General features: G+C 45.5%; 1 protein-coding gene, 1 long non-coding RNA gene and 1 other non-coding gene across 4 annotated transcripts in view; 2 read left to right on the top strand and 1 right to left on the bottom strand.

Annotated features, from left to right (window-relative positions):
* The window catches only part of GATA6 (GATA binding protein 6), a 32,553-nt gene extending 7,855 nt beyond the window's left edge, over positions 1-24,698 (bottom strand). The window contains exons 1-6 of one of the 2 annotated variants that reach the window (XM_004059233.5): positions 24,595-24,698; positions 22,005-23,173; positions 17,181-17,347; positions 12,636-12,761; positions 11,364-11,451; positions 11,165-11,268 (exon numbers count right to left, since the gene is read on the bottom strand). In XM_004059233.5, coding sequence (XP_004059281.2) covers positions 11,165-11,268; positions 11,364-11,451; positions 12,636-12,761; positions 17,181-17,347; positions 22,005-23,136 — 1,617 coding nt within the window. In that variant the 5' untranslated portion in view covers positions 23,137-23,173; positions 24,595-24,698. Of the gene's footprint in view, positions 1-11,164; positions 11,269-11,363; positions 11,452-12,635; positions 12,762-17,180; positions 17,348-22,004; positions 23,174-23,922; positions 24,143-24,594 lie in introns of those variants that run through there. The other variant, XM_019014311.4, reaches the window with a different exon arrangement.
* Positions 14,081-14,182, top strand: LOC115931539 (U6 spliceosomal RNA). The gene has a single exon (XR_004068009.1). It is a non-coding gene; the product is annotated as a U6 spliceosomal RNA (small nuclear RNA).
* Positions 17,586-20,986, top strand: LOC129528218 (uncharacterized). The gene is made up of 3 exons (XR_008673444.2): positions 17,586-17,828; positions 18,669-18,834; positions 19,936-20,986. It is a non-coding gene; the product is annotated as an uncharacterized lncRNA (long non-coding RNA).
* Positions 24,699-25,462: the final 764 nt, after the last annotated feature.

The following is a 25,462-nucleotide window of genomic DNA, read 5'->3' as shown; positions in this document are numbered from 1 at the left end:
AAACTCCCTCTTAAAGGAGTAAATGACTTCAGGGAGAGCTTGGGCTGCTACAGACTGGGACATGGAAAATATCCGCTAGCCTGAGAAGTAGCCACAGTTCATCTTTAGATCACCTGGAATTTTTTTTTCTTTTTTTTTTTTTTTCCTGTGAGGAGCCTTCACTCATTTTTGGACACATATCCGAAAAGTCAGATTTCTGATTGGATCAACTCATGGAGACAAATGCCCAGCAGTGTCTCTGTTTTCCTTCATTTCGCACATCCCATAATGGGGAGGGCAAGAGACAGCTTCTGATGGGAAGGCAACACAGCCGAGAAAAGGAAACCCTGAAAGGGCGTAGCCTTTTCCAAAGAAAAACATGGGTTCTTCGGCTTGTGGATTACATGCATAAATTTCCTTTGAGGAAGAAAACCAGAGAGGAGTGTACGGGGCATGCTCTATCTTCCTTGCTGGAATCTCTCTTCATGCAGTTTCGGTCTGAAGAAAGAAAACACTGCGCCCCAGGCAGGCTGAAGGACGACTGTGTGATCCTTCCCAGAGCAGAAGACTTTGATGGTGATCACATGCCTCCTTCACTGCAAGGCAGACTGTCGGCTCCCCCAGCCTCTGATCCGTCCTTCCTACACATCTGAGTGAGACTGTGCTTACGGCTTTTTCTTGTGTGAGGGGAAGCCAGCCGTCCCTCACTGCCAAAGCTCTTCTCTGCTTTTGTAACCTCTAGGTTAGACTCCTGTGGTGCTTTATAGCTGCCTTCCTCCAAAGAGGAATTAAAAACTTTGTATAAATTCCAACAAAGGGGAAATGCTTTCCTGCAAATCGTAACTTCCACTATATAAACTACGATCATTTCAGTTTGGCTGGAGGTAACAGAGGACCAGACACAAAGTGACAGTAATAGTTTAGAAGTGACACATGAAAGACACATGAACACACACAAATTCTGTCTCCACCAGGACATGTGAAAACCAATCACAATGAAACTCTCAAATTCTTAACAGCTTAATAAAACAAAAGAACATGGACACCTTTTCTCTAGAGAGAGAGTCACCGTCACCTCAACTGATGACCTAACTATTCAGCAGAATAGTTTTGTATATTTAATTCGGCAAACAAATTCCTTACTGGAAATTTCACCGGCTGCTCCCCCACTCTGCCCCAACCCATACCCCTCTCGCCCCTTCTAGGCCTGAGTAGGCAAGGTTATAGCCACACCAAGGGATGCTGCCCTTTTCAAGAAGACAAAAGCAATTCTATGCACATAATCTATTCTGGACAAAAGAGCAAATTGCTTTATGTATCTGTGCACACTCAACAGCAAGCATGTTGTGGTGAAGAAAGGCGCCAAACTTTATAAGTACTCTGGGATTATCACCAAAATACTGATGTATAAATATAAATTGCAAGGGAGAGGGTTTGTCCCACAACTTGAAGTCAATGAGGACCCTAAAGAAAAAGCTTATCTTCTAAATGAATCAGAATGAATTACACTATTCTAATCTTCAAATTAAGTGGGACAGAATCCTGAGGCAACATTTAAAACCTGGTGAATTATGATCTTAATTTTTATAACAAAACTGACTTTTCAGGAGATGGATGAGCATCTTAATCTCTCCATCTTAATTACAGAAAACATACCAAGAAGCATTTACAATGCACTTAAACCACAAAAAGCATTAGAAAAGTACTAAGTATCAGAAGGAATAAAAAATTTGCTATCAGTGAAATACAAATCTCTAAAATGTGGTTACTTTCTTAACAATAACTCTACATCTCTAAATTTCCCCATTAAGAAAGTGAAGATCTTATTCTAATATCTTGGGATGAAAAAAAATGCCACGCAAATAAAGCTGATTACTATTAACTTCCAAGACCCGTATTTAAGTAGTGCTATTCTTCTTAAACTTCAAAGAGGTCTCCAGGCATCTCCCACTCACTCTACACAATACTCCTAAGGACCAGATGGTAGGAATTACTTTTCCCCTTTAGTAGAAGGAGGAAAACAGAGGCTTTACAGAACCTTGGCAGCTTGCTATACTCACACAGACAGAGCTGGAGCTAGCGCCTGGCTGCTGGAATCTGTTTCCTCCCAGCTGCTAATCCGTGAACCCCCAGAATAAACTTTTGACCATATTCAGGCTTCACCACGAATCAAGCAACTAAATTTAATGAGAACTTTAAATGTAAAATACTTGTGTTTAATAAAATAAAAATATGGTTCTGCAGCATGTGGCCCAGCTCTGGTGAAACCGTGCCAGGCCAACAACCAAAACAGGCAGCACACCATCAAGTCGGATCATGATTTAAGCATCGTCAGATGTTGACTTGGAACCGTTTACTCGTAAGACCCCAACAGGACATTAGAATCAATGCCTAGTTATGTATTTGTTCAAATCATTCTTAAAATATGAGGTCAATAAAATAATGTCTTTGTGCTCAGTCTCACAAATTCTGAGTACTGGGCCTTTAAAAAAGCCTGATGTGATGGGTAGCTGAGTGGTGAATTGTCACATTGCCAACACCTGTCTATGGAGATGCTTTTTTAAATTATTAAAATTTCAGAGAAAATTAACAGGTAGGTCTAAACATGAACAGAACTAACAGATTGTACTTAATTCATATCCACTGGATCTTCATACTGCTAGTAACTCTTCTGGCAGACACCCATGAAATGCATAATAAATTACTTTTGTTCCAGTAAAGGAATTCGTTTTCTTCGAAGATTCATTTAGCAATAACCTTTCAGAGCAATCTAAGCCAGATTTCTTAAATTTGGCCATGTTTTCCCGTAACATTATTTCATGTTTTCTGACAATTTTGTATATTCTTATAGAGGCATTGGGGGGCGGGTGGGAGAAAACTGCAAAGAATCTGTAATTTGCAAAGAAAAGCTGTGTTCTGGGATGAGGCTATAAGAAATGGTGAATAACTTCTGCCCACACTTATTCTTTATCCAGTATTCTGGCTATCAGATAGTGATAATGAGTCACTTATTAAATAAACCACAATTCTGTGATAAATTATGTGGACATATGTTACAAACTATTTAAAGCTTTACTGTTTCCTAATGTACAAAGCCATTGGATATTGATGTAGCACACAATGCATTTTTAAACTACTTCTTACCATCCTCCCTGTCATACACACACACACACACACACACACACACACACACACACACACACGAGATTTAAAAAAAAAAAAAAAGGAAGTCTAGAAAAAGCCTTGAGATCAGAATGAAAGTATGCAAATCCGCATGCTTGAACATTCCCTGCCGGGGTGACGTGTGACTTTCACGCGAAGGCCAATGTGGTCAGACAAGAACGTGAGTTATTAGAAGGGGCTGTGAACGTAGAAAGAAAGGGAGCCTGGCACATAGGGAGCATGAAGATAAAATGCCAACAAAATATTTATGTTCATGGCTTGTAGCATGTGGCAAGTGGGATATTAATAACTGTGATGATTGGTCAACTCCCTGGGAGTGGTAACAGCCCTGGACTGGGAGGCAGGAGACGTCGGTTCCAGTCCCGGCTTCAACACTGGCTTGTTTTGTGACCTTAAGGAGTCACTCCGGATCTTGGTTTATAAATGAGGCAATAATAATACCTAACCACATAACTCTCTCACAGACCCTTTGGGAGATTAATGATTTTTTAACCCCTTTGCTACTCATTTAGAAAAGAGTGTGTTGGACGATAGACTCTGAAAAAAAAAAACAGGCACTTCACTATTAAGAAATGCTTTTTCAGTAATTTCTTCATAAACATTCATTGAAGACAATTTTAACATTCTGAAAAGTTCCAAAACTTAGCATTTGTTTGTGTATGGATTTAAATCGCAGCATTAGAAGGATTTCAGTATGGCAATCTTGTGTTTCTCTTAAAAGAACCTTGTTATAACCACATTAGATATGTCAACAAAAGTAATTTTTACTACTTTTTTTTTAACTTAATGTTACCCAACTGCCATATTCTTAGTACCATTACACATTTGATTTCTAAGTATAACATTGATAAGAAAATTTGCATTAACTGTCTTAAATACATTCTTGGTCAAGAGCAAATAACTTCTCTCACACTGTTTTCCCACCTGTTTCAGTGGGAGGATATGTGATGCTAAAATTATTAATCAAATTAGTCAAATTTCTTTAAGAAAACATTCTTTCTTCTCTCTGAAGATTTCAAAGAAATGAACTAATATCGCATATTAATCTAACACGCTGTAGTGGCAACAACACTGACCGCATCAGCCAGACCTTCGGCCAACGTGAAACCACGCGTCTCAATTTGACACGTGACCTTGGAACTGTTCTTTACCTTCTGCGTCTCACTTAGAAGGAGGAGCAAAAAATAAAATGTATCTAAAGCACCTGGCACATAAAAGGTACCTGATAGAAACTAATTTCCTGCCTCCCTATGTTCACTATCTTATAAGTGAGCGAGTCTTAGGAAAGGGAAAAACTTCCTCAAAGCAAGATCACTATGAGAAAATCGAAGACCAATCCAACACTGTTTGGCTCTCGAGTCCTCTAGAAGCTCTGTGGCATATTCAAGTTAAAAATGAAGCAGTAATTTTCTGCTCCAGCCCCAGCAGGCTCTTGCATCAGAGCTCGCCTTCATACGTTCCTCTGAGCAACTTAACAGTATAAGCACAACGTAAGTCCTTCACAAATGTTCCTTTCAGCTCTTTCACAGGAACTATAATTTTGTGACCAACCATAGTGCACAGTAAATAAAAAAAAAATTCCATTACTTGAAGAAAAAGACAGTGGAGTGTAAATCTGCTAATAAAGAATCCCCCTGCACTGGAAAATGCATAGTAAGCTACAGGACCTACTAAGGTGTTTTTCTATTTCCACCACAGGATGCAAATATTATATATGAAATAAAATCTATGAAAACAACTTAAAATATTTACCTGCCTAAGCTTTCTTCAGAGGCCTTATGGAGCACATCAAATAATCTTAACTTGAGTCAGTCTAGATCACTGCTGTTGGCCACAAGCACTTATGGGTGCTTAACTCCTTCAAACGACCACGCAGCTCAGGAGTGACTACAGTAGGGAAATAGGTCTAGCTAAGCACACAGTGTCCCAGAAGCACACAGGGGATGGGAATGATGACGCCTATTTACTAGCAAGAAACAGACCAAAAGAGTGGTTAAGGCCCACCCATCTAGGCCCAGATGCAGCCGGCGAGGAACCTAAGTCTCTATCTCTCAGTCTATTGTCCACCTCTCTTCGTGGAAGTTGTATATCACCAGCAATGCCCCACAAAGGTGAGGAAACACATTTCCTATCCCTAATACACCATGTCTAATATGTTTCCATTAGAAGAGGTAGCCAGGCAGCCACTCCAACCATCCTGCCCCCAGAATCCCTGGAGGCAGAGAAATTACAGTGCAGGCCTAAAGAAGGTCAGCGCATAGAATCAGCTGGCAGATGTTTTTCCTTCCTAATTGTGAGGAGGAAACTCTGTTTGTAAACTTGACAAGCAGGAGCATGCTACATTTGTTTACATCAATTATCAAAATACAGAACGCTCCAGTAAGAAGGTCCTAATTGTTGGACTCCAGTGTACAGACAGAAAACACATTTGTCACCGAAGCAGGATTTAAATAAAGTCCATCGTTGATTTGAAATATTTTCAAGTATCTACTTTCCACCCGTTCTACCAGCCTCACTTCCTGCCTTTGGCTTCTTACCCCCTACACTCCAGTCACAATGAACTAACTATTTCCCTTCAGCTCCAAAGATTCCTATGCCTTCTTCTTTCCTGGATACCTCTATCCCAATTTTTCCCCTGCAAAAATCCTAACTAATTTTAATTTCCTCTACTCTGCGGAGCCATCTCCAACTCTAGTTATCACTCCTTTAAAGCACGTCCAAATCTGACCAGTAGTAAGATCTACATCTATACCTGTCTCTCTCCACCCACCCCTACCACCTCCATGTTTTAAACAATTCCAGATGTTGCACTTTGTTTTACTCAAATGGAACAAAGACCAGTAAAGCAAGGGCTGGTCATATACATTTCTGTCTCCATTTAACTTCAACACTTTATGTTTAATGATGATTTCAATATTATATTGGTAGTTTTAATATTAACTTAAATAGGGTTTACATTTTTTTCATTTTTTTTTTTAAATAGAAATAGACACAGGTATCTTGCTATGTTGCCCAGGCTGATCTCAAACTCCTGGTCTCAAGTGATCCTCCAGCCTCAGTCTCCCAAAGAACTGGGATTACAGGCGTGAGCCACTGCACCTCGCCTAATTTTTAAAGTAACTATTTATAGAAACTATTTTTAGGCAGGCAAAATATGTTCAGTGACTCCTTGTTCTCAGACATCGTCTTATTGCTAATTTCTTTTTTTCTGTAGCTGCCATTTTCAGATATTATTGCTAATTTCATCTCCAAGTTAATCCCTCCTATTACAAAAGAAATTAAGAAAAAACCTTTTTATCTATAAAATTTGGGGATTGAGCTATAAAGTATCCTCCAGTTTTACAAATTTTGAGTTATAGGAGGAGAAATAGGAGGAGTAGGACCATTTGTGGACTACTTATTAAATCTTATTGCAGAAACAGAACATTACCATGTTTCTCTCCTAAATAACCACCAAAAAAAAACTATAAAATACAATTCAGTCAATAAACGGAATTCAAGAAAAAAAAGATTTCAGTATTCTTACAATCCATAGAGAATAAAAGCCAAAGAAAATTTTTTTTTTTTTTTTTTTTTCCTGAGACGGAGTTTTGCTCGTTGCCTAGGCTGGGGTGCAATGGTGCAATCTCAGCTCACTGCGACCTGCAACTCCCGGGTTCAAGAGATTCTCTTGCCTCAGCCTCCAGAGTAGCTGGGATTACAGGCATGCGCCACCGTGCCTGGCTAAGTTTGTATTTTTAATACAGACAGGGTTTCTCCATGTTGGTCAGGCTGGTCTCGAACTCCTGACCTCAGGTGATCAACCCGCCTCAGCCTCCCAAAGTGCTGGGATTAAAGGGGCGAGCCACCGCGCCCAGCCCAAAGAAAATCTGATATCTATTTAGATCAACTAAATATACATTTTTTAGTAAATCTGCATGGATAAGAAAATTCTTAGCCAGAAAGAAAGACTATTTTTGCCACAGAAAGTAACCATCTATCAAAAATTTAAGTTTAACATACATTTTTAATAAAAATAATTTCAAAAGAAAAAATAGGCAATATTTTAAGCAGGGCTGTATGACCGTGAGTCCTCCTGATCTCAGACAGAAACACACTGCCCTCCCTGTGCCTCCAGCACATGCACAGCCTATAACCAAGAGAAACTGAGTCATAAGGTGGCAAGGTCATCGACTTGCTGACTCTTATCTGAAGGAATGTCTCCTTTTTGCCCAGACACAGGTCTCATGAAAGCACTGATTAACAAGTATATAAAGCTAAGACATGAGGCTTCAGAAAAGCACAAAAATTTTCGTGACATTAGGACAACTTATCCTGGAAGAATGCCGTGCACTAGGAATTATGCCCACACCTTCATTCCTGCTAGGGGAGTGGAGCCCTGGAGCCCCCTCTCCCAGAAGCAGACAACCACGATAGACCCCTTCCACAATACTCAGCTCCTGTGGCTCCTTTCGCCCTGGCCAAGAGAGCTCAGGACTCTGTGTCATGCTAAGGTCCTGGTGCCATCACTTAAATGGCCACGTGAAAGGCAGGTCAGAACCCTGTTCCTGTCATGTCCCAGGACTTAAAATAAGCCTGCCGGGAATGCCTACCGGTGATCTCCTACAACTGATTTTTCAATGGGGAATTAAAGTAAACAGCATGTTTCATGTGGGCCTCTGGAACAGTTTTTTACTTCCTTGCTATAACTCACAATCATTAAAGAAAGGCAGTGATATTGCTACTTACATCTCTAAATGGAGGGATATGTGGCCCCCAGTTCCATCTTCTGCTGGGAGTGCGCCTGAGATCGCCCTTTGCTTTGTAGTTCCGTGGCCCCATCAAACGAGGGTCACCCTGCACTACTAATTTCTACCAGTCAGTCACAGGGAGCACTGGAGATCCACTGGGTGGACGCATTACCTTAGGAGGCTTAAACTCCAAGCCAACCTCGGTGCTGTGTATGTAATACATATACTTTGTAAACACCAGATACAACCTTGCTATGTGGATCTGATATTTTCTTCACCCACAGCATTTCACAAAATCCTACAGGCAATCAGTCACAAAGCCAGCTGCCCTCTAACATTATGCACTGTGACCAAAATGGGAAAATGACACACCTTTGTCAACAAAGCCACCTTTTAAAAATGCTTCTACCAGCTGCTCACAGATGGCTCCTCCAGCAGACTCTTCACAGCTACTCGGCTGCCACATGGGCCATGCCATACACATGAAGGCTCAGCCCACCCAGAGAGGACATCAAAAAGTGCTAAGGGATCCACAGTTATACGCGGGCACGCCATGAAAACAACCTGGGGAAACCACTCAAGCCTACTACAGGTATTCTTACAGGGGGACAGCTTCCAAAGGCAGCCAGCAGACGAGTAGCTGTTTCCCCACAATGGCCACAGCAGGTAGAGGCTTTTGGAGACATCCATGAAACAAAACCCTGCAAGCCCAGGCACCAGCCGTGTGCCCTCGGAACAAGGCCAAGAGTCAGTCCCTGGGGAACTGGGGAGGTCGGTAGGCAGGCCAGCAACCCTACCCCCTGCCCTGGTAATTGCAGTCAGCGTTTCTGCAGTGCAGCCCAGAGGCTGGAGAGCTCAGAGAGATGCCCCCTGGCTGCAGCTCACACCAGCCACTCCCAGCTTCTCAGTCCCCGTGGAGGCTGCCTAGACTACCGCAGGGATGGAAGCTTGCAGCTGAAGACCTGGTGTGAAACTAGTACTCTCCAACCCCATCCTTAACATCCTTGTTGCTTTGCCTCCTGGCCTCTGGTGGGGAACTGATCTTTCCTCTGAAGGGCATTGACCAGCAAGCCACCTCCATCTGCTCTGTCCCTGGTGAGAGTTCCTGGGACAATAAGCCTAGGACCAGAGATGGAACTCCCAAGGCCCTTCTTCTAGCCAGACCATGGCCCTTTTCACTGCCTTTTCACTCCTTTCCCTGGACGGCAACTGATAGGACTTGCTAATAGCAAATTTTGAAATTTTACGTCACAAAATCACAAGACTCCACCCACAATGGTTCCAAGTCCCCGAAGCCCATTGTTGGGTATATATCGACTTCAGTGCAATTTATCATTCAAATTAGTCTTTTTGCCACATTTAAGCTGGATTGTACCACCAACAAAAGTGACTTGGAGCTGGCAGCAGTCCTCATTTCAGCTAGGAGAGAGGCGGCTCCCTCCCTGCTTTAGAAAACCAAATTGTTTTGCCTCTAGCTACATAATTGCTCCTGAGGACTACGGCATAATAAAGGATATTTTTAGGCCAGGCACGGTGACTCATGCCTGTAATCCTAGCACTTTGGGAGGCTGAGGTAGGTGGATCACTTGAGGACAGGAGTTCGAGACCACCCTGGCCAACATGGTGAAACCCCGTCACTACTAACAATACAAAAAAAAATTAGCCAGGTGAGTTGGTGTATGCCTGTAATTCTAGCTTCTCGGGAGGCTGAAGTGGGAGGATTGCTTGAATCCGGGAAGTGGAGGTTGCAGTGAGCCGAGATTGCACCACTGCACACTCCAGCCTCGGTGACAGCAAGACTCAGCCTCAAAAAAAAAAAATTATTTTTAAATAATCTTTTCAGTTCCCAAGAAACATGTTCTATTTACCACTTTCAATCCTCAGTTACATCTAACCTGCCTGTAAAATACAACACCATAGCATGGAGTCCACCTTTATAAAGCCTAGAAACATTCTTTACCATGAGTCTGCAAAAAAAAAAAACAACTAAAAGGCTTCTTCCCTTGTGAAACTCTGAAAAGACGTTTTGTTTCATTACAGAAAAGGCTCAAAAGAATTTGGGTAGGAGGACAAAGAAAAATATCAAATATAATTTTAAGCACAGTTTAAACATTTTGTTTTAAATATTTAATTTTTGTTTGTTAAAGCCAGTAAAAATACAGTGGAAAGAAACCAGGTCTGTGGTTCCCAAACACCTCCGGGGCAGTAGTTCCAATTTCACCTGGGGCACTTGTTCAAAAACAGATATCCAAGTCCCACACCCAGGGACTCTGACTTGGAAAATCCAGGGTGGGGCCCAGGAATCTGTAGTATTTTAAAGTACCCCAAATAATTTCAGGAGAAAACTAAATGTAGAAAACAATTACTAAGTAAATAGGCATTTAAATGCTGGTGTTTAGTCCTAATCTTGTCTCAGTGTAGTCCCAAGGGTCACAAGGACACATTTTAAAGTCCTGCTTGCCGCAGGCCCTGCCTTGGAGCTCACTGAGGTCTGAGGGAAGGCCCAGTATTTTTTAGAAGGGCATTCCAGGTAAATTTGGGAAACACTAGGGTGGGAAAATGCTCTTTACTAGAGGCAAACTGAGTTTTGGTCACAGCTTTACAAGAAACTAAGTCTGTGATCCTCACGAAGACCCAGGCATCTCCTGTCCACAGTGGCACAAATCACTCCTAGGTTTTGTCGTAGCTGAAATAAACGCCAGTACAATTAAGGTACATTAGAAGAAGGCAAGCTCTCCCAGCAAGAACACAATTGGGCAAAGGAAATAGTGAATACAGCAGCACATAACACTTTATGATGAGCTTTGCTTTGGGTGGATGATAAAAAAGGAAGAAAGGCTGGAATTGATAGGATAAACAAAAGCTACTTAACTGTTATGGGCACTGTAATCTATGAAACCACTGGCCTCATAGTTCTTATGATCTACATTGGAAATACATAAATATACACACATAATATATATAGCAACTCTGATAAAAACCTGGAAATAAAACAATTTAAAACACTTTAAACCAAAACTTCTTGCTTTTACTTGGGTTAATTTAACCATAAAAAAATGATACCGATCTTAATTAAGAGGTTTGTAAAGTACTTAAGTTTGTCATTTTGTTGACATTTAAATGTAATTTCCTCTAAAAACTATTCTTAGGTATCAACTAACTAAACTGAACTGTTGGTTTAGATTATTGTACTACCAGATAAGATAAAATTTGAGATAATTTACTAGAGAGCAGCCCAGTAATTTAGGAGTCTATGCTGTTTTAACACTTACCCCTGAGGCTGTAGGTTGTGTTGTGGGGGAAGTATTTTTGCTGCAATCATCTGAGTTAGAAGAGGTGGAAGTTGGAGTCATGGGAATGGAATTACTGCTATTACCTGCAACAGTCAAAATAAACCTTATAAATATACATATGCTCTACTGTTAAGGTTGGCAAATACTTTACAGTCAAACGTCATTTTAGTATATTTACCAGAGCAAGTCTTTGATTTATTTATGTTCTTAGGTTTTCGTTTCCTGGTTTGAATTCCCTCTTTTTTCATAGCAAGTGGTCTGGGCACCTAAAAAATTTTCACATAGGCCATAAATTTAATATTACATTGAAGAAAAACCAAAGACCCAACATTGGCACTAAAAGCTCTCATTTAAAAGAATTTGGCGGCTGGGTGCAGTGGCTCACGCCTCTAATCCCAGCACTTTCAGAGGCCGAGGCAGGCGGATCACCTGAGGTCAGGAGTTCGAAACCAGCCTGGCCAACATGAGGAAACCCCATCTCTACTAAATATACAAAAATTAGCCAGACTTGTTGGCGCATGCCTGTAATCCCAGCTACTTGGGAGGCTGAGGCAGGAGAATTGCTTGAACCCAGGAGGTGGAGGTTGCAGTGAGCCGAGATAGCACCACTGCACTCCAGCCTGGGCAACAAGAGTTAGACTCCATCTCAAAACAAGAAAAAGAAAAAAAAAAAAAAAGAACTTGGCATAAATTTCAATCCAATTTTTATACACACTCAAAAGATCCCAAGTGCACAAAGACTACACTTTCCTCATCAAATGCAGAGATTCCTTCAGAAAGAATGAGATGATTTGCCAAGGAGAATTTAATTCCTTCAACTTAACGTTTATTGTTTGAAATGAGTAGCTATTCATTGAAGAAGTATTATTTCAAAGAGATCATGTATTTCCTTCCTCCTACAGATGCAAGGTTATTTTTCTTTTTAAGATTGAGTTGTTTATTATATTTTGTGCAATCCTTTAAAATGAACTATGAAATATTTCAAACTATAACTATTAAATGCATTACTCCTTTGCACAAATGTCTGATTACATTCAAAATTTTTAAGAGATATAGACTAGTGATTGTGCATTTTTGATTGATTTCCTTAATTGTGCATTTTTAAAAAGGGTTACTACCATATTACCAATTCTAAAATACACACTTTTCACATTTTCACATTTCTAAAACTGGAATGTGTCTTAAGTGAACCTTTGCGATAGTTCAACTGGTGGCATTTTTTGTTTCCTACTGGTGCATAAGGTAATATTTCATATTATAATTAAAAGCACCTTCAATTCAATAAATATATTCAGTATGTACACTGAATATATTAAACATATTCAGTAATAAATTATATGCATTCAAATTTTTCACTTGAGTATCTTTCATTTGCTGATTCTTTGTAACTGATATCACCTACAAACCAGATACTAAATGTATATACAAGTGAGCAGAATACATGGCATACCCCATGGAGTTTCATGTAGAGTCCACAAGCATTGCACACGGGTTCACCCTCGGCGTTTCTGCGCCATAAGGTGGTAGTTGTGGTGTGACAGTTGGCACAGGACAATCCAAGCCGCCGTGATGAAGGCTAGAAACAGTACAAGAACATAAGTGGGAAAATATAAGTGACATATATATATATTACATACATACATTAAGGTATTTTGTCCCTGTCATCAACAAGTATGTATCTGTTTTATTATAAATGAAATGGTCCTTGAGAAAAAAAATTGCAGTGTACTTAGACTGACTTTTCTGGACCAAGAAATTTGAGGTTTCCATAGTGTGCTGGACCTTATAGATTTGATTTACTCCTCCAGCTAGCCTGTCTCCGTGAATTCAAGAATACCCGGGAGCAGTCATATAGTTGGCCAATAACTTCATGCAAAGCTTTTACCAGCATCATAACAAGGAGAGTTTCACCCATGGTTTCTTCTCCAATTTAGAGTTTCCCAGATACTACTGGTATCTTTTTTAGGGGAATTAAAAGATTTTCTAAAAGTTGGCCAAATAGAGTTAATACTCAAAACACACCAGAAGTAACAACACAAGTAGACATTAACATGAAAGTGCCCCACCTCCCCGCTGCCCACCAAATAGAGTTATACTCAAAACACACCAGAAGTAACAACACAAGTAGACATTAACATGAAAGTGCCCCACCTCCCCGCCGCCCGCCCCCCACCGTGGACAGCAATTGGCCGTGCACTATAGTCACAGGTCTAAGATTTGGGTCGTGAAATGCAATCACAAGCCACTTGCTAATGTGCTAAATGGCTCTGGGAAGTCTCCACTTCCCCTGAAAACCGGAGATCACCAGGTCTATTTCTCAGATATATGTAAAGGAGTAAACCAGAAACTTTGAAAGTACGTTAATGGAAACTTTGAAAGTACATTATTAGAAATGGATTTCAGAAGAGGGGTAAAAGTTTTTTTTAAAAAAAAAGAAATATATTTGAATACATTCCATAATTACCATCACGATTGCCTGCTGCCTGCATTTTTGTTTTATCTATTTTACAAAGGATACGAGCAAATTTTATGGCATAATCTTAATGCTGCCATTGTCTTAGATGCAGTGATACTAATATATTTGCCCTATCAGTATTATTCTCAACTTTCATTCATGCAAAGGGTTAATTGGTATTACCAGGAAAGGTAAAAGGCCATCTGTCTGCCACTGTCACTCCCATTTCCATGTTTTCTTTATGCCCATAACAGCCTTAAAGGGAATTTATTACCTCTAGATTACTACATGTTAATTATAATAAGCTAATATAACTTCTTGCCCAGAATGGCAAAATATAAAACTTGTTTTTAAGTTGCCAAGCTTAAATTTCCTTTCAAATGCTGTAAATTACTTTAAAAATTGTGACATAGCTTCAGTTAAAAAAAAAAAAAATGGATGCTTGCTTCAGCAACACATATACTAAAATTGGAAGGATACAGAGATTAGCATGGCCCCAGCGCAAGAATGACACCCAAATTCGTGAAGCCTTTCATAGTTAAAAAAAAAAATCAGAGAAAGATTCAGGACCAAACCAAGTTGAAAATTACAAAATTTGGGAAGTTAAGATCAATTGTAAAGAATGAAGAAGAGAAATGTAAATTGAGTATGTATCGAATATTCACAGATTACAGGACAGAGACTTCCAAAACCTTTGCTGGGAAATTTAAAAGATGAAATTAAAATCTGCATTTATGGTTTACATCCTGTTGCATTACTTAGCATCACTCTACAGAGAAGTTATAAACAGAGACACTGGCAAACCTTTCAGCACTACAACATTTCTAGGAAGTCAGTGCTAAGAATCAATTTGCCTTTAGTTGAAATGAGTATGCTTGGCTCACAGGAGAGCTACTTGGGAAACTGCTTTGCTAAAATGATGACAACATATTAACAAAACTTTACACATCCAGGCTTTTCTTTTTTCTTTCTTTGTGGTTAAAAGAAAATAATTTTTTAGGAAAGGATTCCTTTCTCTTCATAAATGTGAAATCAGTAAACAAGGGACAGGAAGGTTCACTTTATAAACCAGCCATTTATGACAGTTTCCAGTGGAATTTGGAGCCAATGTGAAGCAAACTTGTTATCAGAATTTGCCATTATAACAAAGGACTTTATGACTGTCAACTGCAGATCATAAGTGAAGCCAGTCCTCATAAACATGTGAAATGCAGGTGAATGGGTTATAAAAGTTCCTTGTAACAAGTGATCTCAGTCATATTCCTCACTGACAAGGAATTCAAGTTACACCATAAATCTCTTATTTTGCAATGTATTGCAAGTTCAAATTCACAGTGATTGGTTCTATAGTGCTGGCTAAACAAACTTGAGTTCAACATTCTGCTTCTGAGAACTAAGCCAGATCCATCAAAACCATAAATAAGAAGCCCACAAGGAGACCTAATTGATAGTGACACACCCTTCAATTGGTATCATTTATAACCCATTTACAAAGCATATTTGCTGACCTTGGTTATGGCCAAGACACCTGCTAAGCACAAAGCTAACGATTCAGAAATGCTAAAAACTGTTCTTTTTTTTCCTTCTAAGTTATTTTTACTGGTACATGCACAAAACAAATAGCACTATCTAAATGTTACTAGATCAAATTTATAATGCAACTGGAACCTAAATGACTACTATTCCACCAAATTTTTGCTCAATCTCTAGAAAATGTTACCTTTGAAAGTTCAGTTAGTACTCAGCTCAATGTGCCTTTCCAGAAAAATAAATCGGTTTCATTGTTCATGTGTTGTCTATTATATGAAAACAAGGAACTTCTGTGGGATATTTTCCAGTTACTACTTTTTCTTCTTTAATATGATGCATTTAAGAAAAAATGAAACCCACAGTCACACACTGCAGTTAAGGGTACCCTTTAAAGAAAATTTTAAGCTGTGGGAGGTTGTAAGGAGTTTAAGGCACATACACTCATTAAATTAACCTCGGCCACTTTATTTTAAATGCATTAAAACAAAACCAACCATAAAACTAATTGCTTCTCTTTAAGGTGTCAGACTTACATTGTGATGCAATTTCACTCTAATCTATTTAACACAAACAACATGTGTAGCATTTGTTCCTGCTAATTAGAGTATAACAAATAAATTACTGGGATACTTAAGACGTCTGGCATCTAACTGTAACATATTTAGCTTTAAAGGGTTATTAGATTATGAGTACTTCGCTAAACAAATGTTAACCTTAGAGTGGGACTGGTGAAAGCTTTCCTTTATTTTCTCTAACCATTACAGCGGTAAATACTCTCTCCGGCTAGGAAGCACCCATAACAATGACAATACGAGATTAATCCCTGAAATCAGGATTCCCTTACTTTAAAACATGGTGGCCGGGCGCGGTGGCTCACGCCTGTAATCCTAGCACTTCGGGAGGCCGAGGCGGGCGGGATCACATGAGATCGGGAGTTCGAGACCAGCCTGACCTACATGGAGAAACCCTGTCTCTACTAAAAATACAAAAAAATGAGCCAGGCGTGGTGGCGCATGCCTGTAATCCCAGCTACTCGGGAGGCTGAGGCAGGAGAATCGCTTGAACCCTGGAGGCGGAGGCTGCGGTGAGCCGAGATCGCGCCATTGCACTCCAGCCTGGGCAACAAGAGTGAAACTCCGTCTCAAAAAAAAAAAAAAAACAAAAAAAAAAAAACAAAAAAAAAAAAACAGTAAAACGTGTGCGAATTGGGGAAAATGCTCAACTTAAGAACATACAAACCACACTTTTACTCAAGTTCTACAAAGTTCTCTGATTTTGAAATAACAAAAGTTAGAGCAAATAAATTTTCACCAGGCTCAAGGGCAATCCAAGATATGGTATTTGGGGATACACCTGAGGATAAGAGGTAGAAGTGACCAAGAAGGTGGAAAGGACAAAGTAAACGGCACCCAAAAGAATGTGGCTGTGAGGAGGCGTGAGTGGGTGGATTTCTGGCATATTCTATTTGGGGGACGAATGGTATAAGTGAGCGCGGTTTTTCAAGCATAAAATCTAAACCACACACAGTGAAAAAAGTCTTCCTTCGCCCGGCCTAGGTAGGTCTACTGTTTTTCTCCTCGGGTTACCATCACCAATTTCTTGCCTATCTTACCAGAATTATTACGGTGCTTTGGCAAGTACACCTAGAGATATATAGATTATTTTTTCTTTTTTTGCTTAAAACATGGTAACATTTCGCACCTTCCTTTTTTGTTTGTTTTTGTTTTTGTCATTTACGGACGTCATCCCCTGCGCGTAAACATGGGGAAAGGCTATCTTGGCTTCCCAGACGCCAGTTCCGGGGTAACCTCTACTTGGGCGCCAGCGGGTGGGCGTTGGAACAGCTGGGACAGGATGGTACCGCTGGGTCCCCGCTAGGGTGGGACCGCAACGGCCGCACCTGTCCCCTGGGAGGGGGACGCCCAAGGCAGGCCGAGCCAGGGCGGGGCCGGCCGGGCCAGGAGAGCCCGGGGCCAGCCGCGAGCCAGGGGCAGGGCGGGTCACACTCACCACGCGCTTCTGCGGCTTGATGAGGGGCCGGCTGAGGCCGTTCATCTTGCTGTAGAGCCCGCAGGCGTTGCACAGGTAGTGGCCGGTGCCGTCCCGCCGCCACAGCGGCGTCTGGATGGAGCCGCAGTTCACGCACTCGCGGCTCTCGGACAGGTCCTCCAGCAGGTCTGCGGCGACAGCGGGGCGTGAGGGCGGGAGAGGCCGCGCCGGACCCGTCCCTCCCCGCGTCACCCCGGGGACCCCGGCCCCCAGCCCCGGTGCCCGGCTTCCCTGCCCGTGCCCTTCCCGGCTGCGCTTTTCTCCTTGGCCGCAAAGCCAGGAGCAGGGTTATTTCGTCACTATTGCTCCACTGACCATTTGTCCAATACTTCTGCACACCCGGAGCGCCCCAGTAGAGACTCCGGGAAAGAGACAGTGCTGGAAGCAGAGGACGTCAGAGTCCGAGATGAGCGGTGGGGAGGTCGGCTTGAGTCCCCTGACCCTACTCTCAGGCTGTCCCGGAGCTTTTAAAGACTGAAATCCATCATCATTACAGTACGTCGTTGCCAAACCCGAGCAAGCCACACAGCAATACTGACCACTGAGCCCCGCTGCAACCCACAAATATCCGGGGACACAGTGAGGCTGCCTCATTAACTTTTATCTCAAGTAATTTTAAAAAGTATTTTCTACATCTGCCACCCGTCCATATGTGCCTCTTCTCCAATTAAAGATACACAAGTGAAATTAAAAGTACTATTCTTAGGCACCTACGTTAGTTAGAAACTAGAAATGAGAAGATTACTCTCATCTTTTCAGGGGAAAAATGCACTAACATTAAGCACAGAGTTTTATTTTCATGCCACAAAGATCAAATGCTAAAATCCCGATTTAGAAGTGGGTCCAACTGCTTCTATCTGCAAAATTTTTATAAAAGGTTGATACCTTACTGATTGAGAAAATTACCAAGACCTTCCCAGTGATCATTTTGAGTTATGCAATCTATTTAAAATGTGTTTATTTTACATAATTTTATTATTATTATTCTTTGGTTAGTTTTCAGAATTCACAATAACCTAAACCTGCTAATAAAAACAAATCCTAATTAAGAGTAAATGTAACATTTATTACTTCTCAAGAAGGTTAAATACGGAAGAATAAATGTCTCTAAAAATGAGAAAGGTACTTACTGTAAGTATAGACCAAAAAAAAGTATAGACCACCATTTAAGGTTCTTTAGATTATAGAAGGTTTAAATGTCCTAGTTTTGCATTATTGAAGAAGCATTCCTGAATCACTTTTTAAAGTAAATAAACATTACACTTCAGAGTTTTAGCTTAAGATTATGTGCTAGTGAACCTTTTTGTTCTTTCTCATCCCCTTGCAGTTTATTGCTTGTGTCTACTATCAACTGTGTGGTAACGATATTTAAATATGACTTTAGCATAAAAACTTTAATTCCATTAATACTATTTACAAAACAAGTCTCTTTTCTCATTTCTTATTAAGTTTTAAAGAAACTGGCATCCTACACAACCCGAGTTCAAAGTTGTCATGGGGATACTGCAACTTATAACACATCACAAAGATTTATTCTTCTCCGCCCTAAAAGCCACTATTGACTATGGTAATCAGTAAAATGCTCAGGACTTCAAGGACACTGAAGTTAAACAAGGTATTTGTCTTTGTTGTTGACTTTAAAATGTTACCTATCAGAGCCCCTCTGGATACAGGAGTGGGGCATTCCCTGGAAAACCCAGTCCTACGACTGGGAACAATAAGAATCCTATTAGAAGACAGTGTGAACTCCCCAGGTAGAACTATTTAGTCATCTGAAAACCCAAAGACAAAATTTAATTAAAAGTCCACTTTGGATAAATACAACCTAGGAAGCTTGCTTATTTTTAGTTGAATAAAATCTCTCTCATTCCCTCCCTACCTCTTTCCCAAACCCACCAGGCAGCTATAATCCTGTAAGTGACTAAAAAGGAAAAAAAAAAAATGCTGTCTTTATAAAAGCTATAAGATATAAAAGCTGGGGGCTTGCTCACCAAGTTCCCCCTTTTCAACTCACCATTTCTCTCCTAACATGGCTGTTTGCGGCGCCCTTGGGGAGTGATAGATTCAGGGGAGAAGGGCACCACCACCTGTCTTTCTGTGTGGTACCAAGACACAGGGACTAGGTTCTGCAGGCGCTTAGGAGGGTGTAGGACCCAGGAAATAAAGGAGTGTGAGGACTCTGAGCTCACCCCAGAGTAAGCTCACCCCATCTACCCAGTCAGCGAGAGGTGCATAGTGTGGGTTTCCAGAAGCCTCCAAATTGTGCGGGTTGATCAAGTTCAGCACTCAGGTTTTAGCTCTGGTGTTTAAAGTGTCTGCCTCCAAAAACGGTTTGTTTAAAAAAATATATATAAGAAACAGGAAATCTAGCTAGGAAGCTGGCCTTGGAATACCTGTGAGGACAAGCAAAGTTAGGGTCACTCACTCCTCCCCTTCACCCCAATACTGGCTTGGTCCCAGTCACTTCCTGATTTCCTAACAGACTCTATGCAAAAGCTGGGTGTTCCCAAATCCCTTCCCATTTTTTTAAACATACTTAAAAAAAAATACTTAAAAAAATAACAAATCTTCTGGGTCTACAGAAAATTTCTCTAACTGTGGTGTGCCCAGAAGATGAAAAAATTAGGAAAAGTGTAGGCTAAATTTAAAACAAAAAGAAACATATTAACTTGCCCACAACTGCCCCATACTGCCTCTAAAAGGATTTCTCATACAGGACCAGTTACTGTAAACATCAAGACTCTCTCAGCCATATGAAATGCTGGAAGATTGGAGGAAAGGAACCTGGAGATCAGGCTAAGGTGTGTCAAGAAATAGGCAGAGCTGCAGGCGCTGGCTCAATCTGCAGATACTACCCCTCACCCAACTCACAACACCCTTGCACATTCCCTACGGAACTCCCCGACTGACAAAAGAAGCTTCACACCCAACCATTACCTCCTTAGAGATTCCCAGCCTCTCCATCTCTCTGCTCCTGGGAGCCAAACATGGGTCCCTATGCAGAGGTAAGGATGGGAGCCCTGACTCTCAAGTCCCAAGCCAACAGTGCAAATCTCAACAGGGTCCCCCGATCCCATTCCACACACACATGGGAAAAATGGTCTCCAGGGCCAGCTTTGCAGCAGAAGCAAAAAGAGGGAATTTCGCTGGGCGCGGTGGCTCACGCCTATAATCCCAGTACTTTGGGAGGCTGAGGCGAGTGGATCGCCTGAAGTCAAGAGTTCAAAAACAGCCTGACCAACGTGGCAAAAACTACTAAAAATACAAAAATTAGCTAGGTGTGGCGGCGCGCGCCTGTAATCCCAGCTACACGGGAGGCTGAGGCAGGAGAATCGCTTGAACCCGGGAGACAGAGATTACAGTGAGCCACTGCACTCCAGACTGGGCGACAGAGCAAAACTAAAAAAAGAGGGAATTTTGAGACCAAGTCTTGCAGCGCTTGGAAGAAGACAGAAAGAACTCAGGCTATCAGAGAGCTGTTCAAATTGGTTCCCTCTCTTTCAGACCACTTGCATTTCCAGCGTGTCTTTTGCGGACAAGGTTGGGAATGTCCCATTTTATCCTAAGGAATCCTGGCCCCTAGGGCTGACTTGCTGTCCTAAAGGTAGCATCGAGGCTCCCACGAGAAGCACAGACCTGGGATACACAAGACACCGGGGTAGGACTGTTTGGAGTAATGTGCCTTCCTCCACTCTGCCACCTCTGTGACTCAAGGGGCCTCCCCCACACCTCCCCTCAAACAAACAACAATAAAAAAAGATGTTGTTTCCTTAGAAAGATTATCAAACAGGTGAAATATAAGGTAAGATAAGCCAGTTGAAAGCACCAAGGACGCAGAATGTTGCATCTGAGAAAAACAGCCTAACAGGGCTCACACACTCCTGTGCTGGAGTAAACAAAACACTTTTCAAAACGAGGTATTTCCAGGTATTTTTGACAATAGCGTTTTCACGGTTTACCCCCTAATGGCTCCCAGACACAGGAAAAAAATGAGTCAAATTGGAAACTGAAAAATTGGCGGGCTAAACTTCGAAGGGAGAATAGGTGCCCCAGCTCCAGGATCCCTGAGTTGCAGCCTGGCCATGTGAGCAGCAGCCCCAGACCAAGGCCCAGGTGATGCCAAGCCCAAGGGCCTATCCACCAGCTCTCCTTCACCATGAAGTCACAAGTCTGACCACTCTAGGTGCCCTCTCTTCTTTCCCTCTCTCCCTTGTGGGAGAGGAGACGCCAACTAGCTTCCCTAGGAACATCTAGGTTCTTCTGTTGTGCTCTTCTAAATACCCTTCTCTAGGAAAACACAAACACGCACCCTTTGGAGAGTTAAACTGGGTGAGCCTGCATGTGCTTGTGTGTCTGTTTGGGGGTGGATCAAGTGCCCGCCACTCTCCCAAACTTACTCCCATCGTGGAATTTCTTCCACTCACCCAAAGTAGGGTCTGCGATGGGGCTCAAGCGCTGTTAGTTCCCTCCCAGCCTCGTTTTTCCCCAATAGCAGATGCCATTCACTACTCATCAAGGCCCTGAGCTTCCCCAAGGCAGGAAGGTACAGATGTGCATTTAGTCTCATCCGTGGAAAGGAACTTGGCACAACAGAATCGCCTCAGCGCTACCGGACTCTGGGTTACCCAGCCACAGGCCTGCAAATCCTTCCTGGGACCAGGCCGACCTCCGCGCACCCGGACGAGAAAGTCCTGAAAACAGGGCCCGAGTGGAGCGGCTGCTCCACGTGCCCCGTGCGCCCCAGCGCTTTGGACCTGCACCCCGAACCTGAGGCGTGACCCTTACCTGCACTGGGGCCCCGGGGCACCGGGAGCGGGGCTCCGGCGCGGCTCTGCAGGCTGTGCAGCACCGGGGTCTCGAAGGGTCCGGCCGGCCAGGCAGGCGTCAGTGGCGCCCCCACGTAGGGCGAGTAGGGGCTCGGATGGTGGTGGTGGTGGTGGTGGTGGTGGTACGTCCCGTTCAGCGGCCGCGCGGCCGACAGCGAGCTGTACTGGGGCTCGCGGCCGCCCATGGCCGCCAGGCTACTGCCGCCGCCGCTCACGCCTCCCGCGCCCCCACTGCCCGCCGCCGCGTAGCCTCCCGGCTCCCGCGCGGCGCCGTTGGCCATGGGCGGGCTGGGAGAGTAGGGGAAGCGCGCCGAGACGTGCGCCGCGGCCGAGCCAGCGCCGCCAGGCCCCGCGGCCCCGCCGCCAGCCGCGCCGCCTCCGCCGCCGTATGGAGGGCTGTCGGCCGAGGCCTGAGGCCAGCCGGGGTGCGCGCCCGCGCCGCCCGCGTGGTTGGCTGGCCCACTGCCCGACCCCTGCAGGTGGTACGGTAGGCCGGGCAGCATGGAACCCACGCGGGTGGTGGGCACATAGACCGGGGAGCTGGCCGCCGCCGCGGCTGCTGCCGCCGCGGCCGCAGAGTGCACGAAGCCGCCGGGCGCGCCGTCGTAGGCGGCCGGACCCTGGCTGGAGAGAGCGGCGAGGGTCTGGTACATCTCCTCCGGCTGCTCGGGTGCGAAGGGGCTCAGCTTGGCGCCGCGGCTGGACCACAGCAGCTTGCTGGCGGTCGCGGCTTGGTCGAGGTCAGTGAACAGCAGCAAGTCCTCCCAGCTCGACAGGTTGCCCCCGGGGCCCGCGACCCCAGGCGCCGAAGGTCCGTGGGGAGCCCCGAAGGGATGCGAAGCGTAGGAACTGAGCAGCAGCGAGCGGGCCGGGAGTCCGGCCGCCGCCTCCGTGTCGAGCTGAGGCGTCCCGCAGTTGCTGGCGCCGCCGGGGCCCCGCTCTCCGCCCCGGGAGCAGGAGGAGGACGAGGAAGAGATGGGGGAAGGCGGCGTGGAGGGCTCCCGCGCTGGAAAGGCTCTGGAGTCGCTGGCGTCCGCACCCGCGGCCCCGAAGCGCTTCGGCAAGCACCAGCCGCCGTCAGTCAAGGCCATCCACGGTCCGGCGCCGCTCCAAGCTGACGTCTAGCTCCTGATGGGGTGGGGGAGACGGGTATGGTAGGAGATAGACGGGTTACAAAGAGCGTAGGCTGCACACTACCTCGCCTCCACTCCTTTTTCTAGTTCAAATGGGATCTGCCTTCTCAAAGATCCCATTTGAGACTTCTCAAATATCCTATTTCTGCCCCGGGCGTGGGGATCAATAAGGGAGGGGAATGGAGCCTCCGCAGCCGCCACAGGGCCCTGGAAGGGCTGGGATACCAGCCCTCCCTCAAAGGCACCGCTCCGGTCCCCGCGTCCTCCCCGCCCACCCCCTCGGCCGCATCCTTTCTCCGTGCGCGCGCCAGATCCTAGGGGTGATCTGCAGAAGCTGGCTGAGGCTTTCCTTCCGCCCTACAGTGTCTCCCCCGGGCTGATGACACACAAAAGAATTTAAGTAGCTGTGCGTGTCGGCACCGCCGCATCCCGCCTCTCTGCGGATGCCCCTCTCCCGAAATGCCTCGGGGTGAGGGTTCCCCACGGGAAAAACCCTTCGCGTAAGGAAGGCAACCTGTCCCCGAAAGCGAAACCGCCGCGTTCTCCTAGATTGGCTCTCCCAGAGCTTCCCGGACTGCGCTGACCAGCCCGAACGCGAGCCCCAGAGAGAAATGCAACTCGGCCCAGGGAAAGTGGGACGCCAGGGCGGGGGCAGCAGTCTGGGTCCTTCCCAGCAGAGGCAATGCGGGGAGCTTGTGGGGCGGGAATCGCCAGCCCCACCGGCGTCCCCGCGGCGCCGCACACCTTAGACACGGCCCGCGCCTGCAGCCACCAGCGTGCGCGCTCACGCCGGCCGGGCCACCCGGCCCACCCCGCGGTCATCTCCAGCAGCAGAAACGCCGGACCGTTCCGGAATCGGACGTAGCGGGGTGGAGCGGAGAGCAGAGAAAAGGAGGGGGAACGCAAGGGGCTGGGGGGGGGGCGTGAGACCGCCCCAGAGCCGAGGCGACCCCAAATGGGAGAGCAGGAAGAATGACAGGGAGACTCGGAGGGAGTGGGGGAGGGAGGTGAAATGCAGCCGGGCTGGCCTCCTCCAGGCTGCTCTTCCAAATCGCCTCGGCTCATCGGAGATTACCACACTAAAATTAATGCCCACACACAGACCTGGCTAGATAGCAAGAAAGAAGTTTCTCTGCCTGCCTAACTACCGGCTCCCGCCCCTTTGCGCCGAGATAACTCGGAGATAAGACTGCGCGCAGATAAGCGCTTCGAGGAGAGGAAAAGAGACTAGAAGTTGGTCCGCGGTGTCCCGGGAGCCTGGGAGCCGCCTCAGCCCGCCCGGAGGGGAGGAGGGAAACACCCTCGGAGCCGACCGCGGCCTGGAGAGGGCCGGAGAGCCGGAGGCCAGGGGCCCGCGACGAGTAGGGGTAGAGGAGAGGAAAGCGGGGAGATCGCGCGAGGAGGAAGCAGCCGAACCTCGGGCGGGCGCTGCGCATGGAGAACGGCCGCGGCGGAGGGTGCTCCCAGGCGCGGAGAGAGGCCGAGGGCGCCAGCGGGCGAGCGCGAGTCCGGGGTCTGCGCCGCGCTGCTGGTGAATAAAAAGGAGAGAGGAGGCGCCTCTTACTGCTCTGCCGGAAAACTGCAGCCTGGGCTCCTGATTGGACTCACCGAGCCCTAAACAAACAGCGCTCGCCGAAGGGTGCCAGGCTGTGGGTCGGAACTGCGCTCAGCGAGCAGCTGGGCGCTGGAGGTGAAGAGGAGGAGGAGGGATCGAGGGGAGGAGAGAAAAGAGGGTGGGGAGGGGACGGCGAGGGGGGAGGGGAGCGCGCCGCCCAGGCAGACAATGAGAGCCGCGCTGCCTGCGGGCGTGGGCTGAGCCGCGAGCCCTGTCCCCGGAGTGGGGGCGAGTCCACCCGGGGGGCACCGAGCCCAGGGACCCCGGGGGAGGGGCGGAGGCCACAGAACGCCTGACCTGGCTAGCGACCCGCACCCATCCAGCGGCGGTGCACCCTCCCGCTCCCGCAGTCGCACACACACCCACACGAGGGAGGAGGAGGGAGCCTTGGCACGGGAGGAGTTGGCAGTGCACAGCCCCGCGCCGCCGCCGCGGCGGGAGGGGCGCTCCAGACCTTGGGTCAGCACGCTCCCAGAAGGAAGGGGGAACGTGCCCTGCGCCCCCCCGCCCCCCAACCCCCGCCTAGCCCCTTCACAGCAAATGCGCTTTTTGCCCTGAAGTTGTGTGAGACCGACCTTAAACTTTCTCCGACCCTATCTCGGGATGCTACGGCTCAGGTCGTGGTGGTTTCGGGAACCTCAAGACAACATTCCCCAGCTGACCTTTGGG

This window comes from Gorilla gorilla, chromosome 17, assembly GCF_029281585.2.
Source record: "Gorilla gorilla gorilla isolate KB3781 chromosome 17, NHGRI_mGorGor1-v2.1_pri, whole genome shotgun sequence".
NCBI classification, from domain to species: domain Eukaryota; kingdom Metazoa; phylum Chordata; class Mammalia; order Primates; family Hominidae; genus Gorilla; species Gorilla gorilla.
Note: the sequence above shows the minus strand (reverse complement) of the source record. Positions and strands in the feature narration are given on the sequence as shown.